Consider the following 21,097-nt stretch of genomic DNA (forward strand, 5'->3'; position numbering starts at 1 on the left):
TTACAAGTGGAGCCCAAAAATATTAGCGATTTAGGGCTAGATTATGAGTGGAGGGCTATTTATTGCTCCTGATCGCATGTTAACTGTGCTCGACTATGCCTTTTTGCGTGCGTCCGATACTGCACGTATTACAAGTTGAAAGTAAAAAAGTTTTGCTTGCGCGCTATCATGACGTGCGCAAAAAGCCAAAGTAACAATATTATGACAGCGTTAACATATTCCCCCATAGACTTCAATGGTGCGGGAAAAGTGGAAATCCTGACACTCATATTCGCTCACTAACCCACATCGCAATAAGCCCTCTGCTCTTATAACCCCTACACCACTTCACAGCCCACCACAAAGTACCCTGTTACACTATTAAACTCCTAACCACCACACCTCACACCGTACTACACTAACATTGAAAACTATTTTTCTACTCTATTAACCCTTATACGTCACACTCCCATAATGCAAAATACTCTGCTACACTATTAACTTCTAAATCGCCACAAACCCCATAGCAAGGTACCAACTAACCTCTGAACAAGTAACCCTAATACCCCCTAAGTTACCAAAAAAACCCATAAAATTAAAAACCTAACATTACATAAAAAATTATAAACCTACCATTACAAGAAAAAAAAAACATTGCCAAAAATAAAAAGTCCACAGCTATGACTATTCTAAAACTTAAGAGAAGAGAAACCCTAAACCAATTTAGCTCTTTTGCCCTTAGAAGCAGTACCCTAAAGTTCTTTGTTGCCCAATTAAAAAAAAACATACGCCTAGATTTAGAGTTTTGTCTGTAAAGACCCGCGTAGCTAACGCTGCTTTTTTTCCAGCGCACCCTTAAGACAATGCTGGTATTTAGAGTTGTCTGAGTAGCTGCGTTAGGCTCAGAAAAGGGAGCGTTGAGCATAATTTAGCTCCACTTCAACCCTCAACGCCAGAGTTGCCTACGGTAGCAGTGCTGGAAAAACGTGCTCGTGCACGATATCCCCATAGGAAACAATGGGGCTGAGCTGGCTGAAAAAAAACCTTATACCTTAAGCAGCGTTCAGCACCTAACGCAGCCCCATTGTTTCCTATGGGGAAACACTCTCTAAATCTGCACCTAACACCCTAACATGAACCCCGAGTCTAAACACCCCTAACCTTACACTTATTAACCCCTAATCTGCCGCCCCCACTATCGCTGACACCTGCATTATACTATTAACCCCTAATCTGCCGCTCCGGACACCGCCGCAACCTACATTATAGTTATGAACCCCTAATCTGCTGCCCCTAACATCGCCGACACCTATATTATATTTATTAACTCCTAATCTGCCCCCCCAATGTCGCCGCTACCTAACTAAAATTATTAACCCCTAATCTGCCGACCGGACCTCGTCACCACTATAATAAATGTATTAACCCCTAAACCGCCGCACTCTCGCCTCGCAAATACTATAATAAATTGTATTAACACCTAATCTGCCCTCCCTAACATCGCCGCCACCTACCTACAATTATTAACCCCTAATCTCCCGCCCGCAACGTCGCCGCTACTATAATAAATGTATTAACCCCTAAACCTAAGTCTAACCCTAACACCCCCTAACATAAATATAATTTAAATAAAACGAAATAATATTCCTATAATTAATTAAATTAATCCTATTTAAAAATAAATACTTACCTATAAAATAAACCATAAAATAGCTACAATATAATGAATAGTTACATTGTATCTATTTTAGGATTTATATTTATTTTACAGGCAACTTTGTATTTAGTTTAACTAGGTACAATAGCTATTAAATAGTTATTAACTATTTAAAATCTACCTAGTTAAAATAATTACAAAATTACCTGTAAAATAAATCCTAACCTAAGTTACAATTAAACCTATCATTAAATTAATTAAATAAATTAACTACAATTAAATACAATTACATTTAATTAAATAAACTAATCTATAATACAAAAAACAAACACTAAATTACAGAAAATTAAAAATATTACAAGAAGTTTAAACTAATTACACCTAATCTAAGCCCCCTAATAAAATAATAAAGCCCCCCAAAATAAAAAATGCCCTACCCTATTCTAAATTACAAAGTAATCAGCTCTTTTACCAGCCCTTAAAAGGGCTTTTTGCGGGGCATTGCCCCAAAGTAATCAGCTCTTTTACCTGTAAGAAAAAATACAACCCCCCCAACATTAAAACCCACCACCCACATACCCCTACTCTAACCCACCCAATCCTCCCTTAAAAAAACCTAACACTAACCCCCTGAAGATCTCCCTACCTTGAGTCGTCTTCACTAAGCCGAGCCGAATTCTTCATCCAATCCGGGCAATGTGGTCCTCCATCCGGGTGAAGTCTTGATCCAAGTGGCAAAGAAGAGGTCCTCCATCTGGGCAATGTCTTCCTCCAAGCGGCATCTTGTATCTTTTTTCTTCCGGCTCCATCTTCAGACTGCTGACGTGGCACATCCACCTTCCCCGACGAACTAACGACGAATGACGGTTCCTTTAAGGGACGTCATCCAAGATGGCGTCCCTCGAATTCCAATTGGCTGATATGATTCAGCCAATCGTAATTAATGTAGGAAAAATCGGATTGGCTGATTCAATCAGCCAATCAGATTGAAGTTCAATCCTATTGGCTGATCCAATCAGCCAATCGGATTGAGCTTGCATTCTATTGGCTGTTCCAATCAGCCAATAGAATGCGAGCTCAATCCTATTGGCTGATTGAATCAGCAAATCAGATTTTTCATACCTTAATTCCAATTGGCTGATAGAATCCTATCAGCCAATTGGAATTCGAGGGACGCCATCTTGGATGACGTCCCTTAAAGGAACCGTCATTCATCGTTAGTCCATCGGTGAAGGTGGATGTTCCGCGTCGGCGGTCTGAAGATGGAGCCGGAAGAAAGAACATAGAAGATGCCGCTTGGAGGAAGACATCACCCGGATGGAGGACCTCTTCTTTGCCGCTTGGATCAAGACTTCGCCCGGATGGAGGACCACATCGCCCGGATTGGATGAAAAATTCGGCTCGGCTGGGTGAAGACTGCTCAAGGTAGGGAGATCTTCAGGGGGTTAGTGTTAGGTTTTTTTAAGGGGACATTGGGTGGGTTAGAGTAGGGGTATGTGGGTGGTGGGTTTTAATGTTGGGGGGTTGTATTTTTTTTACAGGTAAAAGAGCTGATTACTTTGGGGCAATGCCCCGCAAAAAGCCCTTTTAAGGGCTGGTAAAAGAGCTGATTACTTTGTAATTTAGAATAGGGTAGGGAATTTTTTTATTTTGGGGGGCTTTATTATTTTATTAGGGGGCTTAGATTAGGTGTAATTAGTTTAAACTTCTTGTAATATGTTTTTATTTTCTGTAATTTAGTGTTTGTTTTTTTGTATTATAGATTAGTTTATTTAATTAAATGTAATTGTAGGTAATTGTAGTTAATTTATTTAATGTATTTAATGATAGTGTAGTGTTAGGTTTAATTGTAACTTAGGTTAGGATTTATTTTACAGGTAATTTTGTAATTATTTTAACTAGGTAGCTATTAAATAGTTAATAACTATTTAATAGCTATTGTACCTAGTTAAAATAAATACAAAGTTGCCTGTAAAATAAATATAAATTCTAAAATAGCTACAATGTAACTATTAGTTATATTGTAGCTATATTAGGGTTTATTTGATAGGTAAGAATTTATTTTTAAATAGGATTAATTTATTTAATTATAGGAAAGGAATATTATTTCATTTTATTTAAATTATATTTATGTTAGGGGTGTTAGGGTTAGGGTTAGACTTAGGTTTAGGGGTTTATACATTTATTATAGTAGCGCCGACGTTGCGGACGGGAGACTAGGGGTTAATAATTGTAGGTAGGTGGCGGCGATGTTAAGGAGGGCAGATTAGGGGTTAATACAATTTATTATAGTGTTTGCGAGGCGGGAGTGCGGCGGTTTAGGGGTTAATAAATTTATTATAGTGGGGGCGAGGTCTGGTCGGCTGATTAGGGGTTAATAATTGTAGTTAGGTAGCGGCGACGTTGGGGTGGCAGATTAAGGGTTAATAAATATAATATAGGTGTCGGCAATGTTAGGGGCAGCAGATTAGGGGTTCATAGCTATAATGTAGGTGGCGGCGGTGTGATTAGGGGTTAAAATTTTTTATTAGAGGGTTTGCGATGTGGGTGGGCCTCGGTTTAGGGGTTCATAGGTAGTTTATGGGTGTTAGTGTACTTTATAGCAGAGTAGTTAAGAGATTTATGTTCCGGCGTTAGCCCATAAAGCTCTTAACTACTGACTTTTTTTTGCGGTTGGAGTCTTCTCGGTAGAGGGTCTACCGCTCACTTCTTCAAAGACTCTAAATACCAGCGTTAGGCAAATCCCATTGAAAAGATAGGATACGCAATTGATGTAAGGGGATCTGCGGTAGCCTCGAGTCATGGAAAGAAAGTGAGCGGTAGACCCTTTCCTGCCTGACTCTAAATACCAGTGGGTGGTCAAAAGCAGCTTTAGGACCCCTTAACGCTGCTTTTGACGGCTAATGCCAAACTCTAAATCTAGCCGATAGTCTAAAAAAAAAAAAACAACAACCCAAATAAAGCCTACCACTAAACCCCAAAAATGGTACTCACCAAATTAATTTTTGGTAATTTATTTTATATAGTGGGTACTTTGCGATGGGGTTATGGCAGTTTAGGGATTAAAAGTGTAACGGGGTAGTTTGTGGTAGGGTTGTGACAGTTTAGGAGATAATAGGGTAGCAGAGTAGTTTATGATAGTGGTTGGGTAGGTTTAGGGGTTAATAGTGTAGTAGGGTACTTTGCGATATGGGTTGTGTAGATTTAGGGGTTAATAGTGTTGTTGGGTACTTTGCAATGTGGAGGTATGGCGGTTTAGGGGTTAACAGTGTAGCGAGTTCTTTGCAATGTGGGTGTGTGGCAGTTTAGGGATTAATAGTACAGTTGTGTGCAACTTTTTCCTCCGGCCAAACTCTTTACACAAACTTTCAAGTTGAGTAAAAAGTTTGAGCATAAAATGCGATTGTTGTAATATGGAGTCAAGTGCTAAAAGTTTAGCCTATGAATAGGGAAAAAGATGGACGAATAATTTGCAACATTAAAAATATATAACAAATTTTATCATATTAGTTTGTTCATTCTTTATTTCGAATGTTTGTACAACATTCTTAAATTAATTTAATGTAATAGTATTTCTAATGAATTCTTTAAATGCAATATTTGAATTATGCAATATTCGAAATAGAAAAATTCAAATTGATATATTTGTATCTATTATGTATCAATTTACTAAATTTCCTACCACATGAACTATTGAAATTTTGAATGTTGATGTACAATCTTATTATTTTGTCAATAGTTTTTTTGCCAGTTGGTACCACCACATATACTCAAAAATTAGATATTGTAGTATTGTGTATAAAAAAAACTAAATTGATGCTTACCTGATAAATTTCTTTCTTTCTTGACACGTTGAGTTCATGGATCATCATCAATTACTGTTGGGAATATCACTCCTGGCTAGCAGGAGGAGGCAAAGAGCACCCCAGCAAAGCTGTTAAGTATCACTTCCCCACCAACAACCCCCAGTCATTTGACCAAGGGAAAGGAGAGAAAATAAATAACATAAGGTGCAGAGGTGCCTGAGGTTTATATAACAAAGAAAAACTGTCTGTAAAAACACAGAGCAGGCCGTGGACTGTGTCAAGAAATAAAGAAATTTATCAGGTAAGCATACATTTTGTTTTCTTTCTAATGACACGGTAAGTCCACTGATCATCATCAATTACTGTTGGGAATCAATACCCAAGCTAGAGGAAACTGATGATAAGGGAGGGACAAGACAGGTAACCTAAACAGAAGGCACCACTGCTTGAAGAACCTTTCTCTCAAAAGCAGCCTCAGCCGAGGCAAACTATCAAATTTGAAAAATTCAGAAAAATTTAAGCAGAGAAGACCAAGTTGCAGCCTTGCAAATCTGATCAACAGAAGCTTCATTCTTGAAAACCCAAGAAGCAGATACAGCCCTAGAGAAAAGAGATGTAATTCTCTCAAGAGGCTTCTGTCCATCAGTCTCATAACCAAACAAATCATCATACTTCCAACCAAAGGGAAAGAGAAGTAGCTGTCCCAGAGAAAAACACATCCAAACAGAAAACTGGTGAAAATCCTTAGTTGCCTGTAGAAAGAAATTAAGAACACGCACAACATTGAAGTTGTGCCACCAACGTTCCTTATGGTAAGAAGAATTGGGACATAGAGAAGGAACAACAATTTCCTTCATAATATTCCCATCCGACACAAGTTAAGAAGAAAACCTAACTTAATACGAAGAACCACCTTATCTGCAAGAAAGATAAGATAATGCGAAACACACTGCCAAGCTGAGAGTTCTGAGACTCTCCGAGCAGAAAAGATAGACTTCCGAGATAACACTTAATATCTACAGAATGTACCACAAAACCCTAAGAACAAGGTTAAGGAAAGGTTAATGCTCCAAGGGGGAGCAACTGACATTAAGGACAGCCCTGATTCTGACCAGGCCTCATAAAAAGATTGCACATCTGGCACAACTGCCAGACGCATAAGTAGCCAAATAGACAATGCAGAATCTGACCCCTCAGGGTACTGATTGTCTCCAGACATCCAAGAGACCGGACAAATTTCTTGGATCCTGACTCCACTCCAAGAGAGCCCTTGGATACACACCAATAAAGAAAAATATGCCATATTCTATGGCAATTCTTCTAGAAACAGGAAAGCAAGCCTGAGTGATGGTCTCAATGACTGACTCGGAATCCCATGCTTACACAAAACCAAGTGTTCAATCTTCAAGTAGGCATCATCAGAGAAACTAGATGAAGATGAAGAAAGGGACCCTGTTTCAGAAGGACCTTCCTCAGGTAGAGTCACCAAAGAGTAGATACAACATTACCCATAGGTCTGCATACCAGATCCTGCAGGGTCACTCAGAGGCTATGAGAATCCCCACCGCTCTCTCCTGTGGAATACAAGCAATGACTCATGGAGGGAAACAAACGGAGAAAAACAGGTATGCCAGACTGAAATCCAAGAAAAAAATGCCAGAACATCAATCAAGGTGGTCAGTTGAACCTTGGAAACTTTGAATTCTGCCAAAATGCCCTCAGAGGCCAACTCTGGACCCCCCATTTGAAGGTTTACCTAGAAACCAGCTCCGGAAAGGAGAACCCACTACCCGGGAAGAAATAACTGTCTGTTCAGAAATCCGATTTCCAATTGTCCACCCCTGGAGGACAGACATCAATAGTGAGCTTCTGCCCCACTGAGCAATCCAAGTCACCTTTAATATGGCCAAGGAAACTCAAGTTCCTCCCTGATGGTTGATATAAACCAAGAGGTGATATAGTCTGACTGGAACCAAGCTAAGAATGACTGATGCCAAGAGGCCAAGCTATCAGAGCATTGAAAATCGCTCTCTACTCCAAATGTTAAAGAGAAGAGCAGACACTCCCGAGTCCATAATTTTAATAAGACCCAGACATCATACCGGCCCAGCAGTTGTCATCTGTGGATACATCACCCAGGAATATCTCCAGAAGCACGCGCCCTGAGATAGAAATTCCTAAAAAAATATTACTGTAAAGAGACTCTCGTCGACTGATCTATATCTATTCTTTGAGACAGATCTGAATGTTCTCCATTTTTTGGAAAATAGCAAAAGTAATGAAGTCCATGGAAACCATAAGATCAATTCCCTCCTATATCAATTTACTTAAAAATGAAGTAAATGCAGCTGCAGTTAGATCCTAACTCCCAACCTACTGGTTGTAAAAGGCTAAGCCATCTACCGGACAACTAGAGCTTGATGTAGGCTGGACATTAGACTGCAGAGAGAGGAAAAGGAATAAATCCTTGACATCTGACCTCTGTTAGAAAACTTCTTCTAAATACAGAGTCTAAAATGTCCACCCATGAAGATGGAATGCAGGAAGACTTCTCCAGGTTCGTTTACCATCCATGGGAAAGTAGATTGGACAAAATCTCTTGAAAAAGAGATAGTTCAAATGAGGGATGACAGCTGAACCATCTATAGTCCAGAAGAACACTATTGTACTACCCCAGGACCTAAAAGTATTTCTCGGCTGCTGAACCCATAAGCTAGCGAAGATCCTGAAACATGGGGACAATAAACACACATCCCTCTGGTCTATGTTTTTATGAACAGACCCAGAACCAAAAGAGAATGGATATTACTTTAAACGTCAGCACCAGAGATACTTGAGCTAAAGACCCAGATCCTGTTCCCAGATAGGGGCTGGAACTCTCACTCCCAGAAAAGAACGTCCTGAACCCTGTTCAAGGAAAGTTTCTCATCGTACCTGAATTGCAGATACTCTAGAAAGAAAAATCTGCCTCCGGTAAAAAATCTGAGACTGGTCTAAAAGACATGACCCCTGATGAAAGAGGAAAAAGGAAAACATTCCTTTAGTCTTACTCACTTGAAAAGTGATAGAAAAACTCTTTTCACCGCAAGTCAGAGGATAATACTGTCATACCAGGTCCAAACAAGGACTCATCCTTAAAAAGGAAAAGCCAGAAGTGTGGATTTGGAAGAATCCTAAAAATTGAATCTGCCACTGCAGAATAATAAGGCCTAAACTATACCACTAAGCCACAAGTGGGCTTCTCAGCTGAACAGCTGTAATGCCCAGCGGGCTAGGACAGCACTTCCCCCTAATCCAAGACTAACTGGGATACAAGAGGACTTGCATTGCTCCTGCTTGGAAGATAAAGGGGGATACTCCTGCTTTACAAAGGAACGAAAAAGCAGCAACAGAAATAAATTATTTGCCTAACAGGCTTTCTGACATTGATCTCCTCATGGAGTCCACCAAAATGGAATCTGACAAGATGTCGCATCAAAAGGATGCCAGAGAGTTGACTATAAAGAGTCGTAAATGTACAGCTATCCTAAATAAGGATTGAAGTTCTCTTAACCAGAATATCAATGGCCCCTACTAACTTAAAGTGAAGGTAAACTTTGATGAATGAAAGCCCGGTTTTTAAAACTACTTTTAAAAACAGGGGCACTTTCATTCATCAAAGTTTAGAAAGCAGCCGTTTTGATTATAAACTTACCTTTGTTTTTTTCACAGCCAGAGCAACTTCCCCCACCTGGAGATCCTCTCTTCACACATTATCAATGACTAATCCGGCTTCCTCCAATCATGGCATGGCCTTAGGCAATGACTCCTCTGGGGGGAAAGCCGTGATTGGAGGAAGCCAGATTAGTCACTGATAACGTGTGAAGAGAGGATCTCCGGGTAGGGGACGCTGCTCTGGCTGTGAAAAGAACAAAGATAAGTTTTTAATCAAAATGGCTGCTTTCTAAATTTTGATGAATGAAAGTGCCCCTGTTTTTAATAGTATTTTTACTATTCATCAAAGTTTACCTTCACTTTAAGCACCATGATATTTAAAGGAGACAGGTTATTATAGACAGGAGAAGGGGAAAAGGAATCCGTGACTTCTCCCATACCTGAGAAAATTATCCTAGCACGGTCGAGAACAGGAATTTTTTTAACAAATGAATCCTAGTAAATATAAAATTCACTAGATTCTTGAGGATTGACAACGACAGGAGAATTGAAGTTTCCCAAGTAGCCAACCCTTCCTAAATAAAAGGGAGATTATGCTTGAATCTGAAGAGAACTACTTCAGAACCAGAAGAAGGAATTGCACTGCCCAAATTGGAGGTTTAACCCTCAGATGCTACCGACTATCGTTTTTATAAAACTATAAGAAGGATAAAATGCGTAGCAGCAAATGGAGCAGAACCCTTACTATCTGATTCCTTAAAGAACCTCTTGCGATTTCCCATAAATAAAGAAAAGGCAGATAAAGCCACAGATGCCAAAAGCAACCTGGGCAGACAATTCTGCAAGCAAATAACTCCTCCAGGAGATTGAGAGGAACCGCAGAGCACTGCATGTGACGCTATAAAGACTTGGGACGTTAAGGAGAAAACTGTGGCAATGCCTAGACAGTATCATCCTGAGAGACATAGGGCTCGAGAAAATAAAAAGGAAGATCCCTTTAAGATTGTCATAAAAACTCTATAATATAGTTCAGAGCAGACGTGTGTCTGAAGGAGCAGACATTACGCTCTAAGAACAAACACAAGCAAACAATAAAAATTGTTTTGTCTAGACTAAGACAGAATCTATATAAGAAAACAGCTTAGAGTATAGATTAGGGATTCTCCTAAAATGCACCAAACTGTAACTTTAAGGATTGTAAACAAAAAAACAGCCCATGACATATATAAAGACTTTATTTCTCAGCCTGCTCTACCATCGCAGGCTTATAAAAATTGAAAAATTAGGCGAGAGACACAAGCCATATTTCTGAATAATTAATATACTATCACTTTAAGGCTTTTAGAAGCCAGTATTCTACAAACTGCAGGATTCCTCAGATCCTTAACTTTGGAACAGATTCCCTGAGATAAAGGTTACCCTAAAAACATTTAAGTTATCCTTTAATACATAAGTATTATCCTTGAAATCATAAGTATTATCCTTTAATACATAAGAATTTAATAAGAATACATAACTTTCATGTTATCCTCACATGGGGGCAGAAACCTCACTGCTCCGATCTTGGAGCAAGGAGGCGGAGTCACGTGGCTTAGAGCTGAGCGCAAAACAAATGGCGGGGCCGCTTCCTCCCTGAGGGTAAACAACATGGCGCTTTTAGAAAGGGCGGCAACAAGAGTCAGGAATAGAAAAAAACGGAGTACTAAGCTTACTTCTCTCAACGGACGGACTACACCGCTCCACCGCTCTAACTAAGAGCAGAATATACATGAAGGAGAGACACATTGACTGAGGAGAAGCAGTGCTTAATAAAGTGCGCGCTTCCAGCCGATAGAGGAAAAAACTGCCCCTCACTAGAAAATGTCTAATGTCTGCCACAACAATAAGCATATATATACTTGTCACACAAGCCTATATCGCCCATCTGATTCCTTCTTTTATTCTTAATAAACAGCTTAAGGAAACAGAGCCCTACACACATATTAACCCCTTCATCCCTGAAGGAGAAACAGTCTGTCTCTCTTAATAAACACAATGAGTGCCTACACACTGCCCAATAATACCCCAACTAGGGTATAAAATGTCCCAATCAGTGTTGCATTATATATAAAGTGCACAATCTCCCATCTTTTAGAAGATAAAAGGCACTTAACAGCATTATAGCCGTCCGGCAGCCAGACGACTCACAAAGTATGAGAGGATGCCACTTCTCACAGAGACCTGTGTAAAAAGAAAGACAGAGTAAACCTACTCAGGCTTTCTATACCAGGGCAGCAACATGTTTAGAAAATGCAGCAAAGCACACTTTACAAGCTCCTAACTGCTTTAAAGCCACCACAGCCCTGCTGAAGAGAATAACGTGGAGTACAGCTAGACCCAAATTGTGATGGAAGATCAGAGTAATCCTGCCCTGACTTAAAAATAAAAAAAATCTTGATAGAAGAATCATAATCAGGACACCTAATTACTTCACCTCCTCCTTGCCCTAGAGTCAAAGAGAATGACTGGGGGTTGTGGGTAGAGAAGTGATACTTGACAGCTTTGCTGTGGTGCTCTTTGCCTCCTCCTGCTGGCCAGGAGTGATATTCCCAACAGTAATTGATGATGATCCGTGGACTTCCGTGTCATTATAAACAAAAAGTTAAACATGAGGCAGCAGCAGAAATTTACCTTCCAGTGGAGATGGGGGAGAGACTAGTGTTATTAAAATGATGCTCCTACAGCCGATTTGAAAACAGTTGCTTGCCTGACTATATTGTTAAAATTATATGTCTGATTCCAGGAGCTTTTGCATATTCCTAGAAGCTATAATGGAAGCAAGCTTCCAACTCCTATCCCTTGTAGTTAATTTGGCTTATTTACACATCTTAAAACAATGTTCTGCACTTTAAAGGGTCAGTCAAGTCAAATTTAACTTTCATGATTCAGATAGGGGCATGCAATTTTAAATAACTTTGCAATCTCAGATTCCCTGAGATAAAGGTTACCCTAAAAACATTTAAGTTATCCTTTAATACATAAGTATTATCCTTGAAATCATAAGTATTATCCTTTAATACATAAGAATTTAATAAGAATACATAACTTTCATGTTATCCTCACATGGGGGCAGAAACCTCACTGCTCCGATCTTGGAGCAAGGAGGCGGAGTCACGTGGCTTAGAGCTGAGCGCAAAACAAATGGCGGGGCCGCTTCCTCCCTGAGGGTAAACAACATGGCGCTTTTAGAAAGGGCGGCAACAAGAGTCAGGAATAGAAAAAAACGGAGTACTAAGCTTACTTCTCTCAACGGACGGACTACACCGCTCCACCGCTCTAACTAAGAGCAGAATATACATGAAGGAGAGACACATTGACTGAGGAGAAGCAGTGCTTAATAAAGTGCGCGCTTCCAGCCGATAGAGAAAAAAACTCCCCCTCACTAGAAAATGTCTAATGTCTGCCACAACAATAAGCATATATATACTTGTCACACAAGCCTATATCGCCCATCTGATTCCTTCTTTTATTCTTAATAAACAGCTTAAGGAAACAGAGCCCTACACAATTATTAACCCCTTCATCCCTGAAGGAGAAACAGTCTGTCTCTCTTAATAAACACAATGAGTGCCTACACACTGCCCAATAATACCCCAACTAGGGTATAAAATGTCCCAATCAGTGTTGCATTATATATAAAGTGCACAATCTCCCATCTTTTAGAAGATAAAAGGCACTTAACAGCATTATAGCCGTCCGGCAGCCAGACGACTCACAAAGTATGAGAGGATGCCACTTCTCACAGAGACCTGTGTAAAAAGAAAGACAGAGTAAACCTACTCAGGCTTTCTATACCAGGGCAGCAACATGTTTAGAAAATGCAGCAAAGCACACTTTACAAGCACCTAACTGCTTTAAAGCCACCACAGCCCTGCTGAAGAGAATAACGTGGAGTACAGCTAGACCCAAATTGTGATGGAAGATCAGAGTAATCCTGCCCTGACTTAAAAATAAAAAAAATCTTGATAGAAGAATCATAATCAGGACACCTAATTACTTCACCTCCTCCTTGCCCTAGAGTCAAAGAGAATGACTGGGGGTTGTGGGTAGAGAAGTGATACTTGACAGCTTTGCTGTGGTGCTCTTTGCCTCCTCCTGCTGGCCAGGAGTGATATTCCCAACAGTAATTGATGATGATCCGTGGACTTCCGTGTCATTATAAACAAAAAGTTAAACATGAGGCAGCAGCAGAAATTTACCTTCCAGTGGAGATGGGGGAGAGACTAGTGTTATTAAAATGATGCTCCTACAGCCGATTTGAAAACAGTTGCTTGCATGACTATATTGTTAAAATTATATGTCTGATTCCAGGAGCTTTTGCATATTCCTAGAAGCTATAATGGAAGCAAGCTTCCATCTCCTATCCCTTGTAGTTGATTTGGCTTATTTACACATCTTAAAACAATGTTCTGCACTTTAAAGGGTCAGTCAAGTCAAATTTAACTTTCATGATTCAGATAGGGGCATGCAATTTTAAATAACTTTGCAATCTACGTTTATCATCAAATTTGCTTTGTTCTCTTAGTATTCTTTTTTGAAAGCTAAACCTTGATAGGCTCAAAATTATTTCTAAACTGTTGAATTCTGCCTCTTTCTCAGTGTATTTTGATATTTTTTCCCAGTTAGACAGTGCCAGTTCATGTGTGTCATATAGATAACATTGTGCTCACTCCTGTGGAGTTATTTATGAGCTAGCCCTAATTGGCTAAAATGCAAGTCTGACAAAAGAACTGAGATCAGGAGGCATTCTAGAGGCTTAGATACAAGGTAATCACAGAGGTAAAAAGTATATTAATAAAGCTGTGCTGGCAAAACTGGGGTATGGGTAATAAAGGAATTATCTAACTTTTTAAACAATAAACATTTTCAGTAGACTGTCCCTGTAAGATAATCACACACATATGGAGAGGAATTTATTGTAAAGGAAACTGAAACCCAAAATTTGTTTTTCATTATAACAGACAGAGAGTAACATTTGTTTTATTGAAAATCAGGTAGGTAGACTCAGAAGCGTGCACAAGAATGCTTTTAACAATGTTATACATCTGTATGAGCACTAGATGGCCACAGTTTTCACACAAACTGCTGTCATATAGTTCTCCAGAAACATGCACACTACTTACCTAGGTATGTTCTTCAATAATCGATACAAAAAGAATGAAGCAAATTTGATAATAGGAGTAAACAAACGGCTAGATTACGAGTTTTTTGTTTTGAGCTGTGCGGTGCTAACGAGCAGTTTTCTCTCACTGCTCACTTACCTGCAGCGCTGGTATTACAGATTTTTACAAACCCGGCATTAAAAGGCAAGAAGTGAGCGTAGAGCAAAATTTTGCTCCTTACCGCACTCCAATACCAGCGCTGCTTAAGTCAGCGGTGAGATGGTCGTATGTACTTGTGCAAGATTTCCCCATAGGAATCAACCAGGAGAGCCGGCTGAGAAAAAGTCTAACACCTGCAAAAAAGCAGTGTAAAACTCACTAACGCAGCCCCATTGATTCCTATGGGGAAATAAAAGTTATGTTTACACCTAACACCCTAACATGAACCCCAAGTCTAAACACCCCTAATCTTACACTTATTTACCCCTAATCTTCTGCCCCCGACATCGTCAACACCTGCATTATATTTATTAACCCCTAATCTGCCGCTCCGGACACCGTCGCCACCTACATTATACTTATGAATCCCTAATCTGCTGCCCCCAACGTACCCGCTACTATATAAATGTATTAACCCCTAAACTGCCGCACTTCCCACCTCGCAAACATTAGGTAAATATTATTAACTCTAAATCTGACGTCCCTAACATCACCGCCCACCTACCTACATTTTTTAACCCCTAATCTGCCACCCCCTAACGTCGCCGCCACTATACTAAATGTATTAACCCCTAAACCTAAGTCTATCCTAACCCTAACACCCCCTAACTTAAATATGATTAAAATAAAATCTAACTAAAAATTCCTATAATTAACTAAATTATTCCTATTTAAAACTAAATACTTACCTATAAAATAAATCCTAAGCTAGCTACAATATAACTAATAGTTACACCTTGTAGCTAGCTTAGGGTTTATTTTTATTTTACAGGCAAGTTTGTATTTATTTTAACTAGGTACAATAGTTATTAAATAGTTATTAAACTATTTAATAACTACCTAGCTAAAATAAATACAAAAAGTACCTGTAAAATAAAAACCTAACCTAAGTTACAATAACAACCTAACATTACACTATAATTAAAAAAATAACAAAATTAACAACAATTAAATAAATTAAATTAAATTAGCTAAAGTACAAACAAACCCCCACTAAATTACAGAAAATAATAAACAAATTACAAGATATTTAAACTAATTACACCTAATCTAATAGCCCTATCAAAATATAAAAAGCCCCCCAAAATAAAAAAAACCCTAGCCTAAAACTAAACTATCAATAGCCCTTAAAAGGGCCCTTTTGCGGGGCATTGCCCTAAAGTAATCAGCTCTTTTACCTGTAAAACAAATTACAAACAACCCCCCCAACAGTAAAATCACCACCCACACATACCAAACCCCCAAATAAAATACTATCTAAAAAAAAAACTAGCTCCCTATTGCCCTGAAAAAGGGCATTTGGATGGGCATTGCCCTTAAAAGGGCAGTTAGCTCTTTTGCAGCCCAAACACTAACCTAAAAATAAAACTCACCAATACACCCTTAAAAAACCTAACCTAACCCCCCTGAAGATCGACAGTTGTGAAGACCGGACATCCATCCTCAAGGAAGCGGCAGAAGTCTTATCCAACCGGGCCCGAAGTCCTCAACGAAGCCAGGAGAAATCTTCATCCAAGCTGGCGAAGTGGTTCTCCATGATGGGCAGAAGTCTTCATCCAGACGGCATCTTCTATCTTCATCCATACGACGCAGATCGGCTCCATCTTCAAGACTATCCCAACGTGGAGCATCTCTTCTTTCCGACGACTAAGACAATGAAGGTTCCTTTAAGTGACCGTCATCCAAGATGGCTTCCCTTAGATTCCGATTGGCTGATAGAATTCTATCAGCCAATTGGAATTAAGGTAGAAAAACTCCCTATTGGAACAGCCAATAGAATGCAAGCTCAATCCTATTGTCTGATTGGAGACAACTGATGTTATTTATATTCACATGAAAGAAATTTCAGAAACATGCAAAGGATCTACATTAATGTATGATTCTTATTTTAAGAGGGAATTGATTACCTGACTAGGATTTTCACTGCACTTTGTTCCATTTTTAATTGTATTTTTTTATATCTTTTTGCACCCAGCCATCCTTTAACCACAGGCTTGAAGGAAAACTTTTCGTCCAACTATGGTCTTTACCATTCGATCCAGTTGTTCAACATGATAATATTTAAGAATTACCTGATAAAAATAAAACTATGTAAACACTCTTAGAAAAACGTAATCAAGTAAGATAAAATGATATAATAATATATTAAAAAATGCATTCATAAAACAGACAATTCTAAAATCAGAGAAAGATAAAATTGATAATTATACAATGTAAAGTTTAGGCTTTATCAATAACTTTTTGAGCTTATTTTATTTGATATATTTTACAAAAATATAATTTGTAGTGCAATTTCTTGAATGTCCTATTTTTGCCTTTAATGAGTTATTTTGTACAAAAATATACAGATTATAATGTTAATCAGGAGTTAAAGACACAATATATAAGTTCCTAAAGAGTGATATATAGATTCAATTATTAACTAAAAATATTATCATATAATATTGCGCGATACTTAAACCAGTATTCAGGCCATTAACAATAAGAGTATATCTTGATTTGCTACTTTTGACAAGAGAGGGCAGAAAGAGATTTGTTTTACTATTTCTCTGCCAATTCACAAGGTCACAAGATCCAATCAACCATAGAATCAGCAACATTATCATCATTCGATGTACTAACCTCTTTAAATAAACTAAAGCCTCAATCAAAATTTATTGTGAACCATGTGTTTAATTGTTTTTCGGGGCTGAAAACGCTACTTTTCAATACGGTAAAGTCAAAATAGGGGATTTTTATCTAATTCTTGCAACTCTAAAACTGGTTATTGTTTCTCGAAAAAAGTCCCTATTTATCTGTTATGGAGCGGAAAAAAGCTCAGCAATCACAATACGTTTTTTGGCTCACTTTTCAACAGTTTTCGAGACCAATTTTCAACTTATTGAATTCAGCACCTCAAGTCCCCAGAAGGACATGTTCAGACGCCTGTTAGACAATTTTATGACTATTTTCCAAACAGTGTTTTAGCTTGCAACATATTATAAACACTTTGAAATGGCCACTAGATACATTCAAAAGGTTTGGTAACATCCATGGTATCAATTAATTAAAGTTCATTCAATTCTACCGGAGAGGCTGTATACAGTCAACAGGGTACACATTTACAGATATTATATATATAATATATAAATATATATATATACTAAATATATAATATATATATATATATAATATATATATAGTATATATATATATATATAGCAAAAGAGGACAGCGGGCGCACACTCTTCTAAGCGTAGTATGTTAAAAAAAAACAGATAATGTATGTATTTAGACAAATGAACACTCACACATCATAACCTCTAACACATGGAGGTATAGAAAAAAACACAGAAAAAGGCACAGTAAAGTAGACATGCCTCTGTCGAAGAAGGAAGCTCCTACAAAATGCGTTAGGCCATGCCCACCGTCTATGCGTCACCACTACCAAAGCTGATCCACTATCCGGCCGGAGCTTACAGATCGGCTGTGAGTTAATCATGCTAACGGTTTTCTTTGGCACATTTGTTTACTGCACGAGTAGCGGACACTCTTTGAACGACATTTTTGGCCGGGCTTTCTCCCTAGCCAGGATTAAACAGACTACCCTCTTTTGAATATTCCTGGGGACTAAACAACGAACCCATGAAATACTTTACTGTGCCTTGTTCTGTGTTTTTTCTATACCTCATGTGTTGAGGTTATGATGTGTGAGTGTTCATTTGTCTGTGTTCAATAAATGATCTCTTTTTTTTAACATACTACGCTTAGAGGAGTGTGCGCCCCTGTCCCTCTTTTGTTTCATTCAGCTATATGCGGGTTTCCAGAACCGTGTACTAAGGGGCTGCAACTCCTCTCTGAGATTTAGGACATGTTCCCTTCCTTCAAAGTTGAATGAGGATTTGAAGGGTCTTGGAGACTTCACGCATATCCTTTTTTGTTCAATCATTTATGCTTAGGTATTGTAGTAAAATAAATATAATTATATATAATATATTTTACTATTGTATATTTGTCTTTATGGTATAGTATCTGTTTATATTTATCTTTAGGGTGCTCCCGTGTTATCCTTCTTTTATATAAATATATAAGGCATATAAAGGGTAAAGCAATAACCTAAATTATATCTCATGAGCAGACTGTAAAGATATATATAACTGATTGTTCCAATTTAAAATTGTAGTAATTCGACCATTCATCCTACAGTCATTTGTGGTTGTCCAAATTTAATCATGACAGGCTCCTTTAAAGATAACCAAATAGGAGTCATAAGTGTACCAAATTGTCTCACCAAATTCCGGACAGTCCTCCTTAGGTTCTTTCCTATGGTATATTTACCAGACTTTTTTTTTCACGCCTCCGGAATCCTTATGTTGCAGTCGGCTGTAAATGCCATCAACCTTGTTAGTTGGGCACCTGCACACTGATCCATCCGCTAGGATGCAGTCGGCTCTCACACGCCGTCAACCCAAATTCGTTGGGTACTGCTGGCGGTTCAGGCCTTGTATACCAGGTCGGACTCTTTTAAACGGTTATTGCACTTCATGCACTTTGCAACATTCAGTATATATATCTTTACAGTCGCTCATGAGATTATAATTTAGGTTATTGCTTTACCCTTTATATGATTTACATTGTTTCTGCATTCTAATTGTAGTCAATGTATGATTAATATATAATATGAAGGCTCTGGGTACCCCATCTTTTGCACTTAGTCTTGCTCCTGCTTTTATACAATAAGTCCGACTGTCAAGTGTATCTGTTTTATGCTCTATAAAATTTATTTTTCTCTTTGATCGCAATTTGGGTAATGTCTCTTTCATTGTGACACAGTATGGCGGTAGTACCTATCTGGAAACAAGTTTGTGCTGGCTATAATCTACTGTTTGATTTTTTCTTTTGATCCATATATATATGGACATACAGGGAGTGCAGAATTATTAGGCAAGTTGTATTTTTGAGGATTAATTTTATTAATTGAACAACAACCATGTTCCTCAATGAACCCAAAAAACTCATTAATATCAAAGGCTGAATAGTTTTGGAAGTAGTTTTTAGTTATAGCTATTTTAGGGGGATATCTGTGTGTGCAGGTGACTATTACTGTGCATAATTAATTAGGCAACTTAACAAAAAACAAATATATACCCATTTTAATTATATATTTTTACCAGTGAAACCAATATAACATCTCAACATTCACAAATATACATTTCTGACATTCAAAAACAAAACAAAAAACAAATCAGTGACCAATATAGCCACCTTTCTTTGCAAGGACACTCAAAAGCCTGCCATCCATGGATTCTGTCAGTGTTTTGATCTGTTCACCATCAACATTGCGTGCCGAGCAGCAACCACAGGCCTCCCAGACACTGTTCAGAGAGGTGTACTGTTTTCCCTCCTTGTAAAATCTCACATTTGATGATGGACCACCAGGTTCTCAATGGGGTTCAGATCAGGTGAACAAGGAGGCCATGTCATTAGATTTTCTTCTTTTATAACCCTTTCTTGCCAGCCACGCTGTGGAGTACTTGACGCGTGTGATGGAGCATTGTCCTGCATGAAAATCATGTTTTTCTGAAGGATGCAGACTTCTTCCTGTACCACTGCTTGAAGAAGGTGTCTTCCAGAAACTGGCAGTAGGACTTGGAGTTGAGCTTGACCTCCAATCCTCAACCCGAAAAGGCCCCACAAGCTAATCTTCTGATGATACCAGCCCAAACTAGTACTCCACCTCTACCTTGCTGCGGTCTGGAGTCGGGACTGGAGCTCTCTGCCCTTTACCCAATCCAGCCACGGCCCATCCATCTGGCCCATCAAGACTCACTCTCATTTCATCAGTCCATAAAAACCTTAGAAAAATCAGTCTTGAGATATTTCTTGGCCCAGTCTTGACGTTTCAGCTTGTGTGTCTTGTTCAGTGGTGGTCTCTTTCAGCCTTTCTTACCTTGGCCATGTCTCTGAGTATTGCACACCTTGTGCCTTTTGGGGCACTCCAGTGATGTTGCAGCTCTGAAATATGGCCAAAAACTGGTGGCAAGTGGCATCTTGGCAGCTGCACGCTTGACTTTTCTCAGTTCATGGGCAGTTATTTTGCGCCCTTGGTTTTTCCACCACGCTTCTTGCGACCCTGTTGACTATTTTGAATGAAACGCTTGATTGTTCGATGATCACGCTTCAGAAGCTTTGCAATTTTAAGAGTGCTGCATCCCTCTGCAAGATATCTCACTATTTTTGACTTTTCCTGAGACCTGTCAAGTCCTTCTTTTGACCCATTTTGCCAAAGGAAAGGAAGTTGCCTAATAATTTATTGCACACCTGATATAGGGTGTTGATGTCATTAGACCACACCCCTTCTCATTACAGAGATGCACAACACCTAATAAGCTTAATTGGTAGTAGGCTTTCGATCCTATACAGCTTGGAGTAAGACACCCATGCATAAAGAGGCGATGATGTGGTCAAAATTACTCATTTGCCTAATAATTCTGCACTCCCTGTATACATATGTCGATGTGATGACTACATGATATTATGTACAGCTAGGGGCATATACAGGTAAACTCCCTTCAGGACACCAATATCTACAAATGGCATAATTGTATATTTCATCTTAAATAACCCAAGTATTGTTAGTGACAATCAAACCAGTGCGAGTG

General features: G+C 38.7%; 1 protein-coding gene across 1 annotated transcript in view; it reads right to left on the minus strand.

Annotated features, from left to right (window-relative positions):
• The window catches only part of MYO3A (myosin IIIA), a 499,205-nt gene that overhangs the window by 27,080 nt on the left and 451,028 nt on the right, over positions 1 to 21,097 (minus strand). Inside the window, 3 exon segments of the mRNA XM_053715695.1 lie at positions 14,479 to 14,499; positions 16,386 to 16,446; positions 16,448 to 16,528. Of these exon segments, the coding sequence (XP_053571670.1) occupies positions 14,479 to 14,499; positions 16,386 to 16,446; positions 16,448 to 16,528 (163 nt within the window).

This window comes from Bombina bombina, chromosome 5 (assembly GCF_027579735.1).
Source record: "Bombina bombina isolate aBomBom1 chromosome 5, aBomBom1.pri, whole genome shotgun sequence".
Taxonomy (NCBI): Eukaryota; Metazoa; Chordata; class Amphibia; order Anura; family Bombinatoridae; genus Bombina; species Bombina bombina.